Source organism: Colletes gigas, unplaced genomic scaffold, assembly GCF_013123115.1.
Source record: "Colletes gigas isolate AHSC1104 unplaced genomic scaffold, ASM1312311v1 Colletes_gigas_Sc00011, whole genome shotgun sequence".
In the NCBI taxonomy this organism is placed as follows: domain Eukaryota; kingdom Metazoa; phylum Arthropoda; class Insecta; order Hymenoptera; family Colletidae; genus Colletes; species Colletes gigas.
The window spans coordinates 6,744,627-6,769,002 of NW_025106640.1; the positions used below are offsets into that span (position 1 = coordinate 6,744,627).

General features: G+C 34.6%; 5 protein-coding genes across 9 annotated transcripts; 3 read left to right on the forward strand and 2 right to left on the reverse strand.

The window, feature by feature from the left end:
- Positions 1-4: 4 nt before the first annotated feature.
- Positions 5-4,621, reverse strand: LOC122398356 (putative leucine-rich repeat-containing protein DDB_G0290503). The gene is made up of 13 exons (XM_043398125.1): positions 4,378-4,621; positions 4,205-4,309; positions 2,763-2,950; positions 2,508-2,665; positions 2,265-2,437; positions 2,095-2,155; positions 1,909-2,035; positions 1,606-1,748; positions 1,426-1,537; positions 1,075-1,356; positions 573-971; positions 402-425; positions 5-298 (listed from the first exon to the last, which is right to left on the reverse strand). The coding sequence occupies exons 1-13, from the start codon at positions 4,463-4,465 to the stop codon at positions 215-217; spliced, it is 1,944 nt and encodes a 647-aa protein (XP_043254060.1). The 5' UTR covers positions 4,466-4,621; the 3' UTR covers positions 5-214.
- A 675-nt stretch (positions 4,622-5,296) lies between these two features.
- LOC122398338 (nitric oxide synthase, salivary gland) lies at positions 5,297-12,951 on the forward strand. 2 transcript variants are annotated; one of them, XM_043398094.1, is made up of 25 exons: positions 5,297-5,489; positions 6,491-6,627; positions 6,887-7,049; positions 7,122-7,213; positions 7,272-7,413; positions 7,485-7,624; positions 7,855-8,029; positions 8,101-8,202; positions 8,270-8,464; positions 8,616-8,713; positions 9,391-9,535; positions 9,635-9,739; positions 9,809-9,876; positions 9,938-10,081; positions 10,165-10,339; positions 10,405-10,534; positions 10,597-10,675; positions 10,754-10,947; positions 11,024-11,193; positions 11,281-11,491; positions 11,565-11,652; positions 11,800-11,924; positions 11,988-12,133; positions 12,282-12,473; positions 12,543-12,951. In XM_043398094.1, exons 1-25 carry the CDS (start codon positions 5,382-5,384, stop codon positions 12,648-12,650), a joined length of 3,432 nt encoding a protein of 1,143 aa, XP_043254029.1. In that variant the 5' UTR covers positions 5,297-5,381; the 3' UTR covers positions 12,651-12,951. The 2 variants fall into 2 exon arrangements, with proteins under 2 accessions (XP_043254029.1, XP_043254028.1); XM_043398093.1 differs by having other exon boundaries at positions 9,635-9,876.
- On the reverse strand, positions 11,371-15,208 carry LOC122398389 (succinate dehydrogenase [ubiquinone] iron-sulfur subunit, mitochondrial). Of its 3 annotated transcripts, none has more exons than XM_043398192.1 (7): positions 15,029-15,208; positions 14,370-14,500; positions 14,160-14,303; positions 13,887-14,082; positions 13,581-13,805; positions 13,421-13,513; positions 11,371-11,467 (listed from the first exon to the last, which is right to left on the reverse strand). In XM_043398192.1, the coding sequence occupies exons 1-6, from the start codon at positions 15,071-15,073 to the stop codon at positions 13,421-13,423; spliced, it is 834 nt and encodes a 277-aa protein (XP_043254127.1). In that variant the 5' UTR covers positions 15,074-15,208; the 3' UTR covers positions 11,371-11,467. The 3 variants fall into 3 exon arrangements, with proteins under 3 accessions (XP_043254127.1, XP_043254126.1, XP_043254125.1); XM_043398191.1 differs by lacking the exon at positions 11,371-11,467 and adding an exon at positions 11,719-11,950; XM_043398190.1 differs by lacking the exon at positions 11,371-11,467 and having other exon boundaries at positions 13,239-13,513.
- A 183-nt stretch (positions 15,209-15,391) lies between these two features.
- Positions 15,392-16,842, forward strand: LOC122398402 (coenzyme Q-binding protein COQ10 homolog B, mitochondrial). 2 transcript variants are annotated; one of them, XM_043398208.1, is made up of 3 exons: positions 15,392-15,747; positions 16,185-16,310; positions 16,398-16,842. In XM_043398208.1, the coding sequence occupies exons 1-3, from the start codon at positions 15,740-15,742 to the stop codon at positions 16,840-16,842; spliced, it is 579 nt and encodes a 192-aa protein (XP_043254143.1). In that variant the 5' UTR covers positions 15,392-15,739. The 2 variants fall into 2 exon arrangements, with proteins under 2 accessions (XP_043254143.1, XP_043254142.1); XM_043398207.1 differs by lacking the exon at positions 15,392-15,747 and adding an exon at positions 15,807-15,948.
- A 1,850-nt stretch (positions 16,843-18,692) lies between these two features.
- Positions 18,693-21,197, forward strand: LOC122398347 (protein asteroid homolog 1-like). The gene is made up of 2 exons (XM_043398111.1): positions 18,693-19,484; positions 19,746-21,197. The coding sequence occupies exons 1-2, from the start codon at positions 18,813-18,815 to the stop codon at positions 21,126-21,128; spliced, it is 2,055 nt and encodes a 684-aa protein (XP_043254046.1). The 5' UTR covers positions 18,693-18,812; the 3' UTR covers positions 21,129-21,197.
- The last annotated feature ends 3,179 nt before the right edge of the window (positions 21,198-24,376 follow it).

The window sequence follows — 24,376 nt, forward strand, 5'->3', positions numbered from 1 at the left end:
TTGGCTCTTTTGGGAATAATCATTGTTTCACATTAATTCATGTCTTAAGTAAATGTGCCATTATTAAAAATAATATACGTATTTATGAATAAATCTCCTTAAATCGTTGTCTCGATATTTGTCTCGGTACAAAAAAATAAAAAAGAAAAATGGATTGAAAGATACAGATTTAAGCGAGTAAATTAAATTTTTATAATATCTGGGAAACTGCTTCTTACTTGCCCTTTCGCGAACTTCCATATTGTCTAAATCCGGTATTACGTGTTTTAAAGATTTTATTCTTCTGCGATGTAACATTCTATTTATAAAAAATAATATTCAAATTATTCAATTAGGTCCGGTTTTCCAATTAAATAAACAGTGTACAAGGAATATAGAGAAATATCTTTTAAAAATAATACCTTGTCTTCCCTTTCTTGGTTTATCTGTAACATTACATTTGATTGCATTATATTTTTATTTCGAGCAGGGGTAGAATAATTTTGAGTGTATTCGGAAACTTGTAATTTTTTTTCTCATTAAAAGGAGTAATAAAATTTTATAATATACTATACTGTTACATTATAACTTACTTTATCCACCTTCCTGTTAATTTCAGCCACGTTAAAATTATATATATCTTGTTGTTTCTGATTCGATGTTTCATCTTTATCCTGATGTGTAATCTTTGATGTACCAACAATTGCTTCACTTTGAAATTCTTGTTCCTCTGTTTCATAGATTTCATTTATATTTGTTTGCGTCGTTCTCTTCGCGCTACTTTGATTTTCTTTTACCTCGTCATGTTTCATTCGTTTATTCTGATTTTGTTCCTTCATTTTATTTAAGGTATCGTTTAACTCTATGAAAGCAGAATTTTTCGTGGCTATTGTCTTCTTCATTTCGGACAGTTTGGCATCGAAGTCTTTCTTCAAAGTCGTTACTTCTATTTCATACTTTTCTTCTAATAATTTACGCGAATTCTCTAGATTCTATTTGACAAAAACCAATTAAAATTTATCAGTTTAACAATTTATATAAATCTCTGTAACATGAATTTTTTCACCAAGTGCAATTTGTTCTTAAAAAATATACCTGAATTTTTTTACGTTTTTCTGAAAGTATTTTTTCCTTTTCTTTTTCCAAGCTTTCGATCCTTTTGTTTAGCTCTGTCTGTTTATACTCGTTAATGTTTTTCATTTCTTGCAAGGACTTCTCAAGATCCGAATTACGAACTTCCGTTCCCTTTAATTTATTTTCCATGGTTTCAAAATCGTTCAGCATTTTCTTATATTTATCACCAATCATCTCAAGATCATTAGCTAAACTTGATTCTATTTGTTGTCTCGTATTTAAATTCTCTCGCAGTCTACCGATCTATTTAAAAAATATTATTAATCCTTATGTATATTTTCTAAATTACGAGGAAAAGTTATTATACTATACTTCTTGCTCTTTTGACTCTAATTGCTTCGTCAATTCCGCATCCTCGATAACCGTTCTTTCATATTTTACGTTTAATTCTGCGTTCTGACATACCAGATTCTCGATTTTATTCCTCAAACGTAAAATGACACGTTAATTTTTAAATACTTGCATGAATCGTTCGTTCGCGAAAATACTCACTTGCATGTAAAAATCTCTTCTTGTAATTTCGAGAATTCTTTATTTTTTTCTTCGAATAAGTTTGTTACATTTTCCTTCTCCTTTATAATCGTGTTTAATTGCAGTTGTAATTCTTTGTTCGCCGATGTGAGATTTTCTTGTTTCTGAAATCATCCATTTACAATATATTTCACGTGTTCGTTGCACATACGATAACAACGTGTAGCGATAACGAAGACGAAGTAGTTTAGTTTTTTTAAAAAAAAAAAAAGATAATACACGTCTTACTACTTAAAAAAATATCTAAGACATTATCTTCTATACTTTTGTTAATTCTAATTTTTCTTCCATATGAACGCTATTTAAACGATTCTTCTCCGAAATCGCTTGATATTTAACGTCCTCGAATTTTTTCTTTAATTCGGCCTCCATAATCGTCATTTCCTGTATTCTAAAAATCAACATAATAATCAAACATTGAACCCTTTAACGAATGATTTGCACGGATACCTTTTTTCCTGATTCACAATTTTACTTTCAGCCGCAGCAACGAGGTTCCTCTGTTCCTCGTCTGTAAAAAACCATACCAAATACAACCAATTAATGACAAATATACTAATTAAAATAAAAACGAATGTGTTTTTTTTTTTACTCATTTTTTACTTCATTTTTATACTTGCCTTTCAATTTTACGTTACTTAATGCCTGTTGCAAAGTCTTCACCGTCGATTGTTGCATAAGAATAACGTTATTGTACAACGCGGATAAATTGTCTTTGTGCTGCTGGAATTCCTTCAGGCTCTCCGATATTTGATAATAATATTTAGTAATTGATTCCCAGTCGCTGTCTATTCTAAAGAACTCCATTAGTAGTACTTAGCGGTTCTGATTCGTTCGAATCGATAGTAGAAATGATACGTTACTGTCTCAGTATCTCCTCCTTGGTTTGCAATTCGGCATCGCGCGACGCTGAGAGCGAAGATATAGTCTCCTCGGCAGTCTGCAGTTTCTTCTGCAACATTTGTATCTTCCGTTCTTCCATTGCGTGTTTCCATTTCATCTCTTCCATAACTGGATTTTCCTACATGATATTACACATAAATATACGCTCCTTAAAAAAGTTCGCGGTACGGTTGTTTTTTTTTTTTAGTGAAATGGAATTGCGGGAACGATCGTACCCCTACCGTCTGCGACAGAGGAGTCTGTACTCCCATATGCTTCGACCATTGCCCTATCAAAGCGTTTACGAATTTACCGCTCGGGCACGTTCTTTGAATTTTATCCTGATTTTCATCGTGAGACGATTGGGCTTTCCGTTTGCTGGAAGCAGTCTCGGGTTGTAACTTCGCGCCCCTTATAAAAGACCCTGCAACAAGATTTATCACGCATTAAAAGTGTAAAATTTTTCTTTATATATATGTATATGTTACAGTGAAACACCGAAATCTGGAGAATGTAGACTTTCACCGGTGAATGTCAACATTCACATAGTCCCTTAGTGTATGTCCGAAATATTTGCTAAACACCCTTATTTCTGACTTACGCCGGTAAATGTTGACATTCACCATGCACTAATGGTGAGTGTTGAACATGTTGGAGATTTATATTTTCTTCTCCGTAATTCAGTCGCTATAAAACGTCACAAGGGTGACGTAAATTTTTCGCCTCTCTTTCTGAAAGGATCTAACCCAGACCTAACCCAGACCTAACCCAGATCTAACCCAGACCTAACCGAGATCTAATCCATATCTAACCCAGACCTAACCCAGACCTAACCGAGATCTAATCCAGATCTAACCCAGACCTAACCCAGACCTAACCGAGATCTAATCCAGACCTAACCCAGATCTAATCCAGACCTAACCCAGACCTAACCGAAATCTAATCCAGACCTAACCCAGACCTAACCGAAATCTAATCCAGACCTAATCCAGACCTGACCCAGACCCTAGATTTGGGTTAGGTCTGGGTTAGGTCTGGATTAGATCTGAGTTAGGTCTGGGTTAGGTCTGGGTTAGGTCTGGGTTAGGTCTGGATTAGATCTGAGTTAGGTCTGGGTTAGGTCTGGGTTAGGTCTGGATTAGATTTGAGTTAGGTCTGGGTTAGGTCTGGATTAGATCTGAGTTAGATCTTAGTTAGGTCTGGGTTAGGTCTGGAATAAGTCTGAATTAAGTCTGGGTTAGGTCTGGGTTAGGTCTGGGTTAGGTCTGGATTAGGTCTGGGTTAGGTCTGGGTTAGAAAAAGATCACGATTTACTGCAGTATCCATTTAGTATAAATTAGGGTATCGGAAAAAAAATTAAGAAAACGTTGCTCGCGTTATCAAAGCTTGCATAAGACAGACAAAGCTGATTGTCACCGAGCAGAACAAAGGATTTGGCGGGAGAGAGCCAGTCGCTTGTTTTTTGACTCTTCTGTTTTGGACCTCCACCAGAGCATATCTGCGATTGTCGACACACACCGGAGAGGGTCCGAATGTACAACAATGTTATGAAATATTCGATCTTTCACCGACGTATTTGGTATCTGTTGACATTCACCGGTGAAAGTTGACATTCTCCAATTTCGGTCATTCACGGTAACATATATATATATAACATTGTTCATTTTCACGGATGTACCGCTATTTTGTAACGTCTTGTATTTGTCAGGGCTGTTATCAGGAGTATAATGAATTCTAGATCTGTGCTCCTGCGAACGCGAGTTCTTCTCCCTTCTGTTGGACCCTATGGAACAATTACGAAAACATTATTATCCGCATGGCAGGGCAATAGAAGTAAACGATAAAGTTTACCGCTATCTCGCGGCGTCCTTTGTGATTTTTTTGGTGTCGCGTTGCAGGACGCTAAGCCAGCTTCGCGAAGATCCTCTTCTTGTTCCATTATCGCGTTTATCTGCGTTGAAACGTAAACAATCGATGATATTTTACAATGAATTCTACAGGATTTAAATGTCCAATGTATCGTCGAATCTTAGACCGTACTACTTGAGAAACTGGATATCAAAATGTCGTCTCGGGATTTCCAACAGACTCGAAAGTTATTTTCCGATGTTAAAAAATTGCAATCAACTTGTTGACCGAGTTATCGAGCGACGTTTGTTTGGATAGTTGATACGTCGACAATAAAAAAATTTACGATGCACGAGAGTGATCGTCGAAATGTTTCGGTATCTAGCTGATCGATGGCGTCACTATAGCGTGCAAGATTTCTACTTCTGAGTAGTTTCGATTACTCTCGTATTACTTTAAACTCTTCCATAAACTTAAACTCGGTTCGTTTTACCGATTCTCTTTCCTTTTCTACCGGATCGGATTTCGTTGAGCTCCAGACGGTGCCCGAGGAATGATTGAGAGGGATGAATCGTGGGAAGTTTACGCTCGTATTATCCTGATGTCTATGCTTAATTTCCCGACTAGCTCTAAACGCGAAACAAGTAAATTCTCAACATGCAAGTTGAGAAAACGTAAATCCCAGCCCTAACGTGTACCCCGGAGGTAAAAAGATTAACGATGCGCGAGAATGATCGCCGAAACATTGGGCGCGCTAAATCGATGGCGCATCTCCATAGCGCATGTGGCATCTCCGTACTCTGTAGTGCATCTGGCGTCCTTCTCTCGCCCATTGCGTGCATATTCCTTGCTCTTCGCAGAGGGGGTGGGGGGGTGGGGGTGGCTCGCGAAGGAAAACTGAATTGGTAGTGTGCGTGCCGCGGCAGAATACACAGGTTGTCCGGTAGTGACGGACGAGCCAGGGGCGCGATCACCAGCAACGATCATACGACGACGAGGTGGCCGAGATGAAGGAACTCGAGACAGCGGCAACTGGCCAGAGGAAACCGACGAAACTGAGGAACCTCATCTACAAGACCGAGGCTTTTGATTCTCTGCACGCGAGGAATGCGGAGGTGCGTGAAATAAACATCTCGAGGTTGCCAAATATTTGCCGTTCGTTTATTTCTTGAATCGCGGGGAGGGCAGCGTGGGAGTACGAGAAAAACTTCGAGTGTGGGAAAATTTCTGACGAACCGAGTCGATACTATCGAGGAACGAGTGTGAGTTTTGGTGGCCCACTAGTTGCACGGATAGGGACGATACGCTGCTCGAAACAACTCGAATGCCTTTTACCCGTAAAGGAATCTAACGAATGAAATATCGAAATACTTTTTACGAACAGTCCAATTTGCATCGAATATTGGATCATTTCGTATATCTGTCATATTACTACGAACGGTGATCGTTCTGGTAATCGCGGGGTGCTAGATCCTTTAATCGTATTACTATCGGAGCAATAAGTCCCGATTTGAATCACGAAATTCTTATTATTCGTAAAAGTTGAAATAAAATAGAACGATCGACTCTCCACTTTCTGTTTAAAAAATTATATATTTATATATATATGAAAATTTTAAGATCATTCTAGCTAATTATTTAAAAAATCTTGTCTCGTAAGGCCTATTTTTAAAAATGGTGATCCTTGTCTCCAGAGCGTTTTTCCAAAAATCTTTGGGAACATTGTCGAAAAGAAATTATCCTTGTAGTAAATTAACAATTTTATTTATTTCTTTTTTTCCAGTCGCAAATATATTGCGCTATCACACAGGCATGCGTGTTCTCGTATTTTACGTGTAGCGAAAGACGACTTTTAGGAACGAAGAAAATTAGAATTTAAGATCGCGGGAGGCTGTAAAGGATTGGCCCGTATCGGCACTTTCGTCAGAAACGTTCGATCATCCCGGAGGTATTATCTTCAAAAGTATATAGACGTCACTGTCGTTCAGCCAACGAAAAAGCTGAGGCGCCGTTACGAATGTCCATAAGACTAAAAATGAAACATCACACCCTGAAAATCTCCAACTGTTTCAGTAATAGAAAATATAATTGACGATAATGGAATCTGTTCTTTCAGAGAACGCTGTGTTCGGGTCAAGTGTGCCTGGGCAGCGTTATGCAGCTACCAACGCACGGGACCGAGTGCCGTTCCAAGGAAGAAATCCTCGTGCAGGCAAAAGAGTTCCTCGAACAGTATTTTTCATCCATCAGAAGGTACTGATGAAAATGAATTCAAGAACATGTAAACATCCAAAATGCTCGGATGTGCGGGCATTAGTATAACGTTTAAAATTGTTATGTTTGAATAATATTCTCTACAAAAATATGTTAAGTAAAAATAGCGTTAAACTCGAATGGCCGTTCAAAACCACTTCTGCGTTCTGCTTGCGTGTATTTGGTTGCTCGCGCATTTTTAATTTATATCTGATGTTACAACAATTGAGTACCATTCTGGGTATTCGTATGATCGCAGGTTGAACAGCGACGCTCATCATTCCCGCTGGGATTGCGTTCAGAAGGAAGTCCTGGTTACAGGCACCTATCAACTCACCGAAACAGAATTGGTTTTTGGTGCTAAACTGGCATGGCGTAACGCTGCAAGGTGCATCGGTCGCATTCAATGGTCCAAATTGCAAGTAAGCAGCCGTCTTCAAGATTCTTTTTATCTTCCAAAATTACAGTTTTAAAATTTATGGATATGCTTGCAGGTGTTTGACTGCCGTTACGTAACCACGACGAGTGGTATGTTCGAAGCTTTGTGCAACCACATTAAGTACAGCACGAATAAGGGAAATATCAGGTATACACGGAAACGTTATAATTCTCGAGAAAAGTATGACTATGCACTGAACTTTCAGGTCCGCGATAACGATATTTCCGCAACGCACGGATGGAAAACACGATTACAGAGTCTGGAATCAGCAATTGATAAGTTACGCCGGTTACAAGAATCCTGATGGTACCGTGATCGGGGACCCTGCCAATGTCGAGTTCACCGAGGTGAAGAATTTTGAACCCGTTAACATTTTTATAGCTGAAACCATTTGCTTCACGTCGTGTTATTTGTACAGCTCTGCATAAAACTTGGCTGGAAATGTGCACGTACTCGTTTCGATGTACTACCATTGGTACTATCGGCGAATGGTCACGATCCTGATTACTTCGACATTCCAAGCGAACTTGTTCTCGAAGTACCTCTTAGTCATCCTACGTAAGTATTATTGCCATTAACGTGTTACTTTGTATTCTAGGAAGAAAAGTCAGCCTCAAAAGAAGTAGAGAGAGTCATGTTGGGTCAGACATTTCAGTCGATCTTCGTGAGACTGCAACCAAGCAAAAATTACTCGATACTATTCAAGTTCCTCTTTGCCACTTAAAACTGATTTTTCTTTTCCCCTTGAATATACTGTATTTAACACGACCTTTATTCGTTCGCAACAGATACGAGTGGTTCGAAAAGTTGGAGTTGAAATGGTTTGCTGTTCCCGCTGTGTCAGGAATGGTGTTCGATTGCGGGGGTTTGGAATTCACAGCTGCACCATTCAACGGATGGTACATGAGCACTGAAATTGGAGCAAGAGATCTGTGCGATGTTCAACGATACAATTTATTAGAGGTTTATTTACACAGAATTATGATATCTTTTTCATTGTTATCCAAATATGCTGAAACAGACATTCCTCGCAGCCAATAGCGACGCACATGGGACTGGACACAAGGACATCGACCTCCCTGTGGAAAGACAAAGCTATGATAGAAGTTAACGTTGCTGTGCTGCACAGTTTTCAAGTACATATATTATTCATCGTTCAAGATTCGTTACGAAAAGTAATAATAAATTGAGGTGTTTTTTTAGATGAAGAACGTGACGATCGTAGATCATCATACCGCTTCGGAATCTTTCATGAAACACTATGAGAACGAAATGCGATTAAGGAACGGTTGTCCAGCCGATTGGTTGTGGATCGTGCCACCGATATCGGGATCAGCTACGCCCGTGTTTCATCAGGAGATGGCTCTGTACCATTTGAAACCATCCTATGACGCTCAGGTCTTCATTACAAAATTAGAAAGGGGATTACCTAGTCGCGAAAACTATTTTCTTATTATCAAATATCCATATACACTTATGAGGGATCCCGCTACGCGTCAAAGAGAACATGTTGCATATTTGTAATACGATTTTTATCACACATTTTCAGGACCCTGCTTGGAAAACGCATGTCTGGAAAAAAGGTCGGGATAAGAAGGCAACATCCAAGAAACCGAGACGTAAATTCCATTTCAAGCAAATTGCAAGGTAAATCGCCACCCGAGTACAAAAGCAAAACCATTGAATTGTATGTTTATTTAAAAGCAATGAAGTATCCAATGAAAGGGTATAGCCGAATAAGGGGGTCAAATGTGCCCTTGAACGAAATGTGACATACGATGGATCCATCGATAGAGCATCAAGAAAAAACGTTCTGTGCCAAATTTTAACCCTCCATCTTGTTTGGAAGGGTAGTTATTGAGAAAATTCGGATTAACGAATTTCTGCCTATTTCCCCTATTTAATCGAGTACAAAAATTATGAAAAAAATCTGGTGCACCGTGGTTATTGAGATACGTGTTTGAGAATTTTTTTCGATTTTTCGATTCCAAATCTTAGGCGTGAAAAATTGAAAACGCAAAAAAACACAGGAAAATACGGATTTCGTATTGAGGCTTTCGAGACACTAGATTTCTATAATTACTGTAAATGCGTATTGCCATTGGTTATCTCCCTGAATTTTTTCAGATTTTTTGGTAGGGCGCGCCGTAGTAGGAAAAATCAAAAACCGATTTTTTCGACGTTTTTTGCGTGAAAAGCATCTTATACTTTGAATTTTTGTATTCTTTTTAATAGATAACTATATTGTATGGTTTTAAACATTTCTATGTTGAGCAGAACATTGTATACAAGCTTTAAATTTATCAGATTTTTAATAATTTCAGAGCCGTGAAATTCACGTCCAAGTTGTTCGGAAGAGCTTTGTCCCGAAGGATTAAAGCTACGGTGCTGTTCGCTACAGAGACTGGAACGTCGCAAATGTACGCTGAGAAGCTTGGCGAATTATTAGGACATGCTTTCCATTCTCAGGTATTCAATTCACTTCTTAAACTTTATAGAAGCTTTACTGTCTGTTAGTTCCTTTTGGAGAAATTGTGCCTGAGAAATACCTGAAGCTATAAATTTCAGGTGCTCTCCATGTCAGACTATGACATCAGCAACATTGAACACGAAGCTTTACTACTGGTTATAACGTCTACTTTCGGGAATGGCGATCCTCCGGAAAACGGCGAAGTAAAATTTTCTTTTTATACAATAATTCGAGGCTCCCATTCTTATTTCACGCTTGCTACTCGTTTCCAGGCCTTTGCACAAAACTTGTACGCGATGAAAATGAATGAAACGTACATCAATAGCGGTAACAAGATCAGGTAACTGCATACACTCGCATCAATCTTTTCCAATCTGTTAGATTTTATTTTATAATTATAGTTTGGCAACTTCGAAGTCGTTTATCAAAGCAAACAGTCAGACAGAAGTAAACAATTCTAAGAAACTGGACCGATTGGATTCTCTTCGTGGATCGACTACCGATTCTCAAACGGAAGACACTTTCGGACCGCTGAGCAATGTTAGGTATATACTACTCGAGGTCGAAATTGGTCAAATTGCAGATTACTATTATAAATGTATTAATAAAAATAATTGATTATTCACAGATTTGCTGTTTTCGCGTTGGGATCGTCAGCGTATCCGAATTTTTGTGCGTTCGGTCGCTACGTGGACAACTTATTAGGGGAACTAGGCGGGGAACGATTGTTGCGACTGGCGCAAGGGGACGAAATGTGCGGGCAGGAACAAACTTTCCGAAAGTGGGCACACGATACGTTCGCGGTTCGCATTCATTGCTATTTTTACGAGCAAAAGCCTTTTTATATTTCTTACAAATTGTATTTCAGGTTGCGTGCGAGACCTTTTGCTTAGACGATGACGATACTTTGCTAGAAGTCGCTCTGTCTTTAGGATCGGAAGCACTGTCAGCTACAACTGTTCGCTTCGTAGAAGCTGATCCTCAACCAATCGTGAAAGGTACACTTATCGTTTCCACATCAATTGATATTAAATTAATCTTTGTGATTACATTCTTTCAGCATTGAGCAAATGCCACAATAGAAACGTAACTACCTGTAATATGTTCCAAAAGAAAAATTTAAGCGGCGACTCGTCAAGGTGATCATACATATTCGATTGATCATTTTACAGCATTATGATAAGTGTTAAGCTTACATTCCCCCTTTTTTTTTATAGTGGAACCACGTTACTTTTGGAGCTAGATGATATAGCAAGCATGGAGATATCGTATAAACCTGGTGATCATTTGGGGGTGTTTGCATGCAACAGGCAGGAACTTGTAGATGGAATTTTGAAACGAGTACAAACTCCTTTTGATCCAGATGTACCGATCGAATTGCAAATGCAGAAACAATCGCATACGCCTAATGGTTTGCATGGATGTTATTAAATTATCGTTCGTTGGTGATCTTAATATTCTTTACATCTTTTTTTTTTCTTATACAGGTATTGTAAAAACATGGGTAGCACACGATCGATATTTACCCAATTCTCTGAGAATGTTATTAACCAGATTTTTGGACATCACAACACCACCGACGCCAAATCTTCTCAGATACTTTGCATCTATAGCTACTAATGCAAAAGAACAAGCACAACTGAATCTTCTGGCTTCTGTAAATATCCTATTAGTAATCCAGCTAAAAAAAATAGCTGATTTTCAACGTTGTAACAGATTTTAAGTAATGTTTTTATTAATACAGGACCCAGCAGCTTACGAAGATTGGAGACATTGGAAATTTCCGAATTTGGTAGAAGTACTGGATGAATTTGCATCCGTGAAACCACTTGCGCCATTGTTACTGCTTCATTTGACCCCTTTGCAACCTCGATTTTACAGCATCTCTTCATCTCCTGATGTACATCAAGGACAGATACATCTTACTGTCGCCGTTGTACAATACAAAACACAAGGTTCTTGATTTTTCACATCATTTTAGAATATGCCTCGATCGGAAATTAATTATTTAGAATACATCTATTATAGGTGGTTCAGGACTGGATCATTATGGAGTCTGTTCTAATTATCTACGCGAGATATCAGACGGAGAACCTCTCTATGTTTTTGTACGTAGGTAAGTTGATACATACTGATTTTTTAATGCAAAAGAACATTCATGCATTCGAAAACGAGGAATTAAATTGTTTTGTATGATTTCATTTCTTTAAAAGTTGACTTTCACATTATAGAAGAGATATTAATTATTCTTTTGTGTATTTAGTGCGCCTAATTTTTATATGCCAATCGCATCGAAAGCACCTATGATATTAGTCGGTCCTGGTACCGGAATTGCTCCCTTCCGTGGCTTTTGGCATCACAGACTTGCGGAAATAAGGCGTAATCCAGGTATTATTTTTTATTTATCAGTACCATTATAAATAAACGATATGCATAATTAGATATTTGTAGATCTTGAATATGGGAAAGTTTGGTTATTCTTTGGTTGTCGCCAAAGAAACTTGGACTTGTATAGGCAGGAGAAAGAAGAAATGATAGAAGGCGGAGTTTTAGATAAGGTCTTTCTAGCCCTTTCGCGAGAACCTGGATTAAAGAAGGTACTGTACTTGAAACAATCAAGATTCTTGTATTACTTAAACGTTTCGACCATTGATTTCATCTAAAAATTGAACAGAATCTTTTTAATTCGTATTGACGAGAAATACGAATCGTTTAATATTATAAAATTATTTTTTTTTTTTACAGACGTACGTACAAGATTTAATTCTAGCAGAAGCTCCACAAATTTATGATATGTTAGTGTACGAACGAGGTCATTTTTACGTATGCGGTGATTGTACAATGGCGGAGGATGTTTATCAAACTTTAAAACACATAATACAAACTCATGGTGAAATGACGGATAAGCAAGTCGAAGCGTATATGTTATCACTACGCGTGAGTCGTACACTGGAACATAATTAAGTAATAGATTCCAAATATTTAAGGAGATTTATATCGTTTCAGGATGAAAACCGCTATCACGAGGATATATTTGGTATCACTCTACGAACGGCAGAAGTGCACAATCGATCGAGGGAAACAGCAAGAAGCAGAATGGCTGCAGAGCCTTAGATATTGTAACGCGCATAATCTTCAAAAGTTATAAACAATTTGTAGATAGTTTTCAATTATGCATATCATGCATGTTTACCGCAGACTATGAGCAAACATTAAAATTTTGAAAATATTTAAATACTACTACTGCTGGTAGCAGTTATCCAACATATCTAATAATCACATAATTTCCTACGATTCTATCAACCGTAATGTATGAGTTTCTAATAACAGCATAATATGCGCATATATTTTTGATGCTAAGAATTGATCCTCTTGATTAAATATCAGAAGAACAAACAATATATTTGTTTTAAATGCAAGGAATGAGAAAAATACATATCCAAAGAATGTTTTACTCGTTGAAAACTTATTACATGTTTCAACAAATTTATATTAAGAATATTGTGTTACCATAAATATATAAAATATGTAATATAAAGTATTTAATCATACTACATTGTATCCATTGAACGGGTTTTAATATATTACGTTTTATTTTCGTGTTAAATGTACATAAAATAAATAATTCCAATACAAATATAAATATCTATCTATTTTATCAGGGTATTGAGTTTTATTTACAGTAAAAAAAAACGTCAGATATAATTTAAATATATAGAATTTATTGCATAAAAATTTCTTTTGGATTCAGCGGACGCTGTTTTACCAAATACTTCGAGTGGTTCATTATGCAGTTTTATTCGTTGAAACGTACGTTTATATGTAACCAAGTTGAACAAAAAATACACATGGTTGACTAATCTCTTTTAGATTCTTCTACTTACTTATACAGCAGCATCAAGACCTGGCTTTTTCTTCTCACTAATATTGGCTAACAGTTTCTTTATTTCCGCAATTGCTTTTCCAGGGTTTAAACCCTATTTAAAGAAAGATATTAGTTTCAAGCTAATGCTATAATTATTAAATTATTATTCGGAGACTTACTTTTGGACAAGTGCGCGTACAATTCATAATAGTGTGGCAACGATACACCGAAAACGGATCTCTCAATTTTTCGAGGCGCTCTGTTGCTGTATTGTCTCGTGAATCAATTATCCACCTGTAAGCCTGCATAAGTACTGCAGGTCCTAAATACTTATCACCGTTCCACCAATACGATGGACAAGAGGTACTGCAGCAAGCACATAAGATACATTCGTAGAGACCATCCTGCGTTAAAAATTATATTTAAAGTTAAAACTGTAATGTGTTCTTCTTGAAAATATACAGACGCATAATATAAAAAATTACCAATTTTTTACGGTCATCAACGCTTTGTAAATATTGCTTGGATCCAGCTTTTTGCCCATCACCACGTTGCAACCATGGCTGTATGCTCTTGTATTGATTATAAAAGTTGGTTAGATCCGGTACCAAGTCTTTCACTATATACATATGTGGTAAAGGATAGATTTTACTCGGTGAACTTAAATTAGTATCAATTTTGCTGAAACAATTAAAAGTATTATTATTTATGAGTCGAATTCAATTCCCACTACAATTTAAATAACAATTATCGATTACCTGATACAAGCCAACGTGTTTGTGCCGCCAATGTTCATAGCACAAGAACCACAAATGCCTTCGCGGCAAGAGCGACGGAAAGTCAATGTCGGATCCATCTCGTTCTTAATTTTAATCAATGCATCCAAAACCATCGGGCCGCAACTAAAATTGCGCATATAAAATATGGACAATAAAAATCATAGAAGAAAATTTTATCTTTAAACTTACGTGTTTAAATCCAGTTTATAGTCTTGCATGTATGGTTTTTCATCTGGTTTGTCAGGATTCCAACGATATACAGAGAAAGTTTTCAACCTGGCTTCGGCATTTTGACTAGCAGAGGTATGCAAACCTCTAACCTAAATTTACAATTACACGAATAGAGATTAGCGTAATACTAAATTTGGACAAACAATTAATTCAAAAAACCTTACTAAATTAAAGGTGCATGGATATTTAATCTTACGCAATTAAATCAGTGTCGGTACATAACGAACTTCGTAATTTTGTGAGAAATGTGTACGATAACATACATTAATTACGAAATATCGTTTCATTAAGTTTTCGATAAGTAAAAACGAGAAACTAAAATTATATAATTATAATTGGTTGCATTTATTACACTTGCATTGTAGCATGTGTAAACTACTAAATATTATTCCATATTAACAGTATTCCTAAATTAGGGCGTTAACAAAATTTTGTCTACGTTTATCACCGAATGTCAAAATATACAAGTAAGTACAAGAGATCTGACATTAGTAACGAAATTCAGTAAGTTGTTTTTGTTATCGATCTTTTGCATAATACGTCGCAATAATAGAAACAGTATATTGCGGTAAAAAAATTCCATTATTATCAAGTAATACGCTTTAACGTATACTTACTTGTCGGAATGCATTTCTGCAAGCCTGCGGACCGATACCAGCCATTTTTTTTTAAATAGATTTAAAGTGAAAACGTTTTGCGGTACCTGTGTTATGTAATTTTTACACGTGACAGTACCAACCTTACCGTAACTTTGCTTCGCATGCGAGAACGAACGCGAATGCTTAAACCATTGTCAAAAATTTCCTTCGACGTCTATAAACGTGCAAAAATTGCTTAAACCCGATCACGTATAAATATCGTTAAGTTTGTCGCTATTTTTTAAATGTAATGAACATTGTGTAACTAAACGCATATGTAACAAAATTGAGGAATTCAACGATATATTATTAATAACGATTTGATATAAATAAATATCCGTTTCATTACGCAAAATGAATGTCTCGTACACGTTATATACCATCATGCGATATTTATCTATAAAAATACCATATTATTTTTAAACGAAATTACAGCATATAAGCACTTATACTTTGTGTATACGTATTTGTCCTTTGTACGATTTTATAAACTCATTTTCGTATGTTTAAGCATATATATTGTAAAATAGATTCTACGCAAATACAATACTTAGAATTAGTCTAAAAACAATAAAGTGTACCTATGAAAATCTATAATATCCAAGAGTCCCAAATTTTTATATGAAGATTGTTTGTACATGTAAATTTTACTGACATCACGTAATAGTGAATTCGACAAACTATTTCATCATGTATAGGTAATGTATTATCGATGTATTTCTAGTAATTACATTATTGTTACGAATTCAAAGTCACTATTTCTGTAGGTTATGTTTCGTGTCATTTTGTAATTATGTACCGTATCTTTGAACTTTCATCCGATATAACGCATAATTTAGAATATATGTATAAAATTCTAATAGCCAGACTATTTACGGCGCAAGGACCATGAACACAATGTATATAACCTAATTTATATAAATTTAATCGTCATTTTTCCATTTTTCTGTGCATCATTACTACTTATTATCGGAAATTATTGTCATTGTTCGTTAAAATAATTTGTAAATTCAATAAGAAACGAGTACATTGTCATGCTGCATAGATTTATCATTTTTAACATTATTTAAACTTTAGTAATGTCGTACATTTTTTCAATTGATTTTAAAATCGAAAAAATCGATACTATTTTCAGGCGCGTTTTATTATTAGAAAATGTTATACTACATAATAAAAACAATCTTAATAAACAATATACAGAAAGAATGTACATGGCTGAAACTTCAAAAATGAAAGAGTACGAAGGTCGTAAATTAATAGGGTAAGTTATATATATAAGGATTGAATATCTCACGATAGATCACGTTATTGGAAATGAGCAAAACATCGTTTTATTATACATATATAGGTTTTCGATGGAGCAAATATACGATGTTGTAACAGATGTAGGCAATTACAAAGATTTCGTGCCGTTTTGTAAAAAATCTGATGTTATATCGAAAAACGATGACATTCTCAAAGCTAATTTAGTAATAGGATTTCCACCTATACATGAAAGCTACACATCGAAAGTGACAATGATACGGCCACGTTTGGTAAAGGCCGAGTGCACAGACGGCAAATTATTCAATCATTTAAACACGCTGTGGTTATTCAGTCCAGGATTAAAAAATAATGTACAAACATGCGTAATTGATTTTTCATTATCATTTGAATTTAAATCGATTATCCATTCGCATTTATCGAACTTATTTTTTAATGAAATTGTAAGGCAAATGGAGAACGCCTTTCTCGAAGAAGCCAAACACAGATACGGAAGACCATGTATAAAAACGGTACGTTTAGAGAGATGACCAATCTTATTGGTTATTGAAAAATGAAATGTATATAAAAATTTGTGAATAAAACAGTTATAAATCCATTTCAAATATTGTGTTTTTCTTCGAACTGTTAATTTAATTCCTTTACGAAAGAAAAAGCTTATAATCGAAGGCAATTGATATAAATTAACAAGAAAAATTTGATATTTATTTGTACATCCGGATAACGGTTTGAAATATTTGTTGATAGATTCAAATCTCTAAATTAAACGTAAACGGAAGTTCGTTTATGAATAAATTTTGGTGGTAATTTAACGAATCGAAATCGACAATAGTGACGACGAACTTTTTTAGCGTCCAACGGACTGGTGGGAAAACAAGACATACCTTACCACCACGAGCCGCATGTAAATTCAATAAATTCAATTTGTATTTGTATATTTTTCGCCTATATAGGCAAATATACCATGTTCAGTTTATTGCATAAGTTGTTCCATAACAGAGATGTAAAGTCTCCGAGTTGTTAAATATAAAAGTTGTTCAGTTTAGTTGTTCCCACAAATGAGATTTTCTTGGTCTTTAAAAAGACCGGTTTGCCCCTTGGCCGCTGCTCGTGAACCATCTTCTTGGCCATCTTCGATTTTGATCGAATGGAAATCTTCAATTAAATTCTTCATCTCGATACGGTCCGTCTTGCTTGGCGGTTGGGGGTCTCTTATAACCTTTGTTAATAAAGTGTCGCCCCCAGCGGACTGGCTGCTGATTGGCTAGCGATTTCTTTTCTTCGACTGCATAAAAGTGACCACAACTGACCAATTCTTTTCAGTACTCCCGGAACCGCCAGGGGTACTGTCACGCGTATTTTCTGTTTCAGATATCTTCTGCGATGCTTACCAGGAAGAATCACCATTTGGTATAGACATAACTACTATTAATATAACTAATCCCAATATTGTCTTTTTCATTTATATATATATATAGGTGATGTAATATTTGGGTTGTTCCTCTCGTTAATTAATACAATTATTTGCCATTCAGCTTTTATCTGTATTACATCGTTGGTTTGTTCTTTTTCTAATGGTTCCTTTCTTTATTTTACTTCGTTGGGTTGTCCAATCCATTATTTCAAACAATTAGTTTTTAATTATTTATCTAGGTTATATTATTTGTATATATTCGTTGAATTAATTTTATTTTTCTTGTATAACTATTAATTTTTATTTTAGTTTTTTTACCAGATCAATTTCTAGATGACTAATAGATAATAGATTGTCTAATACTTTTTTATAGGTATTCATGAGCCCATCTTCTAGAAAAAATTTCAATGAGATAAGTTTTACTATTGTAAAAGTTGTGATCGTTTGAAAATTGACAATTTCTCTGAGCATTTTCTCACTTTACAACGTTAAGGAACAACTTTTCGAATATTCTTAGAATTTCTACATATTCTTCACCAAAATACGCGTTGTTTGCAATTTGAAACATTAAAATCCTCCAATCCGTTCGGAAGTTACAATGTTTTAAAGATGCAGAAATGTTCTGAAATGGATCCCATTCGCGTTCTTTATCGTTTTCCCGAAGTCGAATGAAGTGCTTTCCTGGTGTTACATGTGGCTCGTACGGTAAGATATGTCGGCTTTTTCCCACCACTCTGTTGAACGCTAAGGAAATTCGTCGTTAGTATTGTCGCCCGTCAATGCACTTAATTATGCAAGATCAGTATACTATCTAATTTTATTCATTATTATACCGGTTTGTAATATCGTAAAGATCAATGAAAAAATATTATGCACAGTTCTTGTATTTCTTTGATTTATCCAAGTAGTCAAAGTATAATATTTGACAAACTTTTGATTCAAATAAAACAACGAATGACACAAAGTTTGAGTACCTGTTACACGCAACCTATGTATAAATGCATAAAAACTAATATTGATATACGCATAACGAACTTAGTTTGTGATATGAAACATTAAGAAAAGTGTAAATTAATAGGTTTCAAAATGGGTATACCAGGTTTAACAACTTTTATAAACAATCGTTCGGATCGTTATTTGGAACATTTCGAGCTGCGTGATACGTATTTAGTTATTGATGGTAATAGCATTAGCTGTCAAATATATAATTCGTGCAAGTGCAATTGTGTTTTTGGCGGCGATTACGATAAATACGCTCAACGAGTATCGGATTTTTTTGACGATTTGTTAAAGTGCAATGTAGTACCATTAGTTTTGATCGACGGCGGTTGCGAGGATAAGAAACTGCAAACAGTTATATCTAGAACGAAAGAAAAGATTCGTACAGCATCATCATTTTCTCCGATCAGTCAACAGAAAATGAAATTCTTTCCTTTACATATTAAGGAAGTTTTCAAAGATGTTATGAGAAAGAAGACTATTCGTCATGTGCAATGTTTATTCGAAGCTGATAATACTATAGCTGCTGTAGCGAGGATATTGAATTGTCCTGTATTGAGTTATGATTCAGATTTTTATGTGTTCGGGACATTGTACGTACCGTTCGATACATTGGACAATTACACGGTGAAAAGTTCAACTGGAAATGGTTACACGAAACGTTGTAAAATTTATAAAGTTGAACATTTATTAAATTCTTATAGAGGTTTAAGTCAATCTACGCTGCCGTTAGCTGCAATATTACTAGGCAATGATTATGTAAAACGTGGTACATTTAGAAACTTCTTTCGTTATTTGAAGTTACGACGAATAACAAGAAAAAGGTATAGTAATCGACAGTATTGTATAGAAGCAACTTTACAATGGTTGAGCGGATACACCTTGGACAAAGCAGTCATTGGAATACTATGTAGATCGCCTAAAGCCATAAGACAAAAAATATTAAGCATAATAGAAACCAATATAAATGGCTATACGAATGCATCTGCAGAAATACTTGTTCCATTGGGTTTTTCGCAGGAATATGCAGCACGTGCCACGACACATTCCATAAACAGAATTTTCAAATTTGACGGAGATGTTAATAGTCTAATGTACATAGAAGAAACCGATAAAAATGGAGACTTTGAATCATCCGAAGAAGAAGAAGAGGAAGAAAACGAAGTTGAAATATTAGACATGCTTAAAGAGTCAGAATCAGCTACCAATAATGCACTAGCTAATGTACCTAAATGGTTTGTAGATGAATTTCTTATGGGCAATTATCCTGCATATTTTATGGACTTGTTGGTTAGACGTTTATATATTTGTCCTGTACAAATAGAGGATTATTCCTATCCATCGAGCAATTTAATAAGTTTAAAAATTATTAGAAATATATATGCATTTCTGCAATCAGGAATGAATAGAAGGAGAGGTTTCATGAAATACATGATGAGAGACTGTAACAAAAAGCTTAAATGTTACGAACTAGAAGGCACTGACGCTAAATTTTCTTCCCCATTACTGTCTCTATCTAATCTTAGAGATGTACCATTGACGATTCGTAGAGAAATTTTAAATGATACATTAGAGATTAGAAACATAGAATGTATATATGGACTACCACCAGAATGGATGTTGTATATTGCATGTGCTCGGTATTGGATAAAACAGGATGAGTTATACAAATCAGATAAATGTTTGGTGTATTCTGTATTTGTCTGTTTATTATTCAATATAATCGATACAAAAATTGGGAAACATAGAATTATACATAATTTTCAAAATAAATATGGTACAAAAATTGAAAATATAAGGCAGAAAAGAAAAACGAGTACGTGTAAACCACATGATTCAACAGATGTTGGTACACTCGATGAAGCTTGTAAAAATGTTGATCCTGATGATTGTTTTATGGCAGCACCATTTTTTATTTCCCATTTCGAGATGGATCGAAAATTGTATACAAATACAAAAAAATTTAACAGATGTATCGTTCATGCGTTTGCGGTATTTCAAAATTGTTTGAGACACGGTATGAATTTGAATGCATTATTAGGCTACCCTTATCCACAGATTGAAATGGCCAATTTATTCAATGGTACTCTGTTGTACAATATAGCTAATAATTTTAAAACACGGTACGACATGGAAGGTTATATAAATACAATTCTCGAAAATTCTCCAAGCCTATGGAGGGTGTTTTTTACACTTTTGTCGACGGTAACGCCTTTGTTCGCGTCATATCTTCAAAATGATATCAATCCCCGTAAGAAACAAAGAGCAAAGTCCAAACACGCAAAGGCCGACCAAAATACAGACGATAATGATACAGAATATTTTAGCGCGGACGAAGATACTTTCGAATCAAAATTTTATGATGCAAACAATCCTTTTTCGTTACTGAATTGTACAGAATAATTAAATATAACATAATTTGTAAAATTACGATCGAGGGAGTAATATAAAATAATAATAAACTGATGATATACACATGAATATATGATTATTTATTTAAGTGTTTGTTATTATTTTTGTGGCTGCATTTTGTTTATTTAATCATACCTTTAGTAATTCCTTCTCAAAGTAGATTGCTTTTTATTTTGCTCTTTGTTCTGTAAATTGTAGAATTTATTATATTGGGAAAATGAGGAATATTGGGAATTGGGAAGGAAGCATAAAGAATTTATAATAAAATCCAAATTTACGTTTATGTACATTTCCCAGAATGCAGTGAATGCTGTTTAAAGCCTGTTTGCTTCTTCACGCAAAGTTGGCAGACAATATGCATCTTCTCCATGTTTCATTATTAATCCGACGCGAACAGCAGAATCCAATTTTTTATTCAATTCCTCTTTAAGTGCTTTTACGTTACTATTAACTGGATAACTATGACGTAAATATTCACTGATGAGATTTGAACTGACATAAACTCTATGCAGTTGCAATCTCTTTATTGCTGTACGAATCATCTGTGGTGTTATTGAGATATGATTCCTGGCTAATAAATTTTCAATTATGTTGCAATAAAATAATTAGTTATACTACACTTAAAACGTAATGTAAGAAATTGAAAATCAGGCTCGGAAATTATTGAAAATATTACCAAGCGAAATAAGAAAATTATGTTTTGACGATAATTAATGATTTTCCTATTTCTTACTTGATGTACACGAGTTGTCATTATGATCATCCGTATATTTCGTAGTATGAGAATTATGGTTGCTTTTTCGGGAACATTTTCGGTCCGAGTGCATTATTTCTTATTAAATTTAGGAATCGTTGCTCGATCACTGAAATTTCTAATTATTAATAAAAACTCGGTTTTGTTATTTATGCGCTTTGATACAAAAAAAAAAAAAAATGAATATCGTTTTTTGCGATAAATAAAATCAATTTTAATTTTTGAATACGGGACACGAAACGGGTTACTTAAAATGAAACATCGAAATTATTTTTTAAATGTTATTTATTTGTCATAGCATTTATATGTGTATTACTTACAATATTTATCTGCTCTTAATGTAAATAATCAACCGAAACAATGCAAACATTTAAAAAGATATACGTGTACGTATTAATACAGCTACAGTGTAACATATTGTTAAGAATCATTTATACAATCCTTTTAATTATATAAAATATGTATATGTATTTAAAATTTTCAACATATCTCGATAACTGTCTATTTTCTGATATCTTATATCCGACTTTGATATTTCTAATAATTTGTAAATCTTCAAGTTCAGCGCCAACAAATTAGGATTGAGAAGCAATTCGAGAAATTAGTAAACAGTAAACTATGCATAGTACGTAAAAAGACGTTAGATTTAAATAAATTACAATACAAATATATCAGGTACTCTACAGAAAATATTTTAGATTATGATAAAACGTTACAAAAAATAATCTATTTCGTAATACACAGCACCACACATGAAATAAGTGTTAACAATACACTCGTGTATATTGTTTCCTATCTCTGTACTCTTAATTCCGATTCCCTTTCCAACGTATTTACAAATTATTACAATTAGGTACAGGAAAAGAAAGGTTAGCAATAAGAGTAATACAAATCGTAACATATTATAAATATTTGTGCAAAATATGGTAGCTACCATCGATTAGGAAGGCCATGCTTGATCGCGAATCGTTTTAAAAGTGCCTCAAATGTAAATTTAGTCAATTCGAATAGATTAAAACAAATTTAATAACGATGGTTATAAAAAATCAATCGATAAAATTTATATTAAAACATTTATAGGATAGTTCATAGCTAATTGCAGTGTTCTAAGCATAAAATATATATATGTATACAGGGTGTTCGGCCACCTCTAGCAAAAATTTTAATGAGCGATAGTAGAGGCCAAAATAAGACGAAAATCAAGAATACCAATTTGTTGATGGAAGCTTCGTTAAAAAGTTATTAACAATTAAATTCAAAAATTTCAAATCGTTCTGGAAAAAATTATTTTCGGTTGCGGGGGTCAACTACGATCATTTTTGGTGAGTACACATACCTCCGAAATCCTATCTACTTTCGAGAAAAAAAATCGAGTAGGTGGTGAAATTTTTCGGCGAAAAAAAATTTTTCAAATCGTTCTAAAAAAATTATTTTCGGTTGCGGGGATCGATTACAATCATTTTTTATCATTACACATACCTCCGAAATCGTACGCACTTTCGAGAAAAAAATTCCCTACTGAAAATCCAATTGGGTGCCTAAATTTTTGCAACGGAGAAAAAAAATTGCAAATCGTTGTGGACAAAATTATTTTCGGTCGCGGGGGTCAGTTACAATCAGTTTTTGTCATTAGACATACCCACGAAATCCTGCCCACTTTCGAGAAAAAAAATAGTGAAGGTGTGAAATTATTCGAGAAAATTAAAAAATTGCAAATCGTCGTGGAAAAATTATTTTCGGTTGTAGGGTTCAATTACAGACATTTTTGGTGAACAGACATACCCCCGAAATCTTGCGCATTTTCGAGAAAAAAAATTCAGTAAGGGCGGCACTTTAAACGTTAATAACTTTTTAACGAAGCTTCCATCAACAAATTGGTATTCTTGATTTTCGTCTTATTTTGGCCTCTACTATCGCTCATTAAAATTTTTGCTAGAGGTGGCCGAACACCCTGTATATATTACAATGTGGTAACGAAAGATTGAACTTTCCATGAATAAATATCCCAACATGTAAGGAATGTTTCTTAATCATTTGATATTTTAAGAATTTATATATAACATAGGTCAACATAAATTAAATTTGATCTTAAGCATTTAGTTGTTAATAAGTTGCATAATTAATATTTGAAGCCAATATTTAATATCAACGAACAAAAATATTTGTTATTTACTAATTCATGCATATTATATATGCACGGAAGAACAAATAATTATAATTAAAAGATTATTGTTAAAAAAGCATCGAACTTTTATGCGACTGTTGTTCGTACCAATATTTAATTCCGTGCAAAAAACTAGATCTATATTACTAAATGCAACGTTATTTATAAAAAGACACTGTTATTCCTTATTCTATTACAATATGCACACGGTGCTTTTTCGAACTATGAAAAAAAAAAAAAAATTAGAAATTTGAAAAGGATTCCTATATGATATTAGGAAAGTATCAATTATATTTTATTGCACGTTATTTAAGTAAAAGC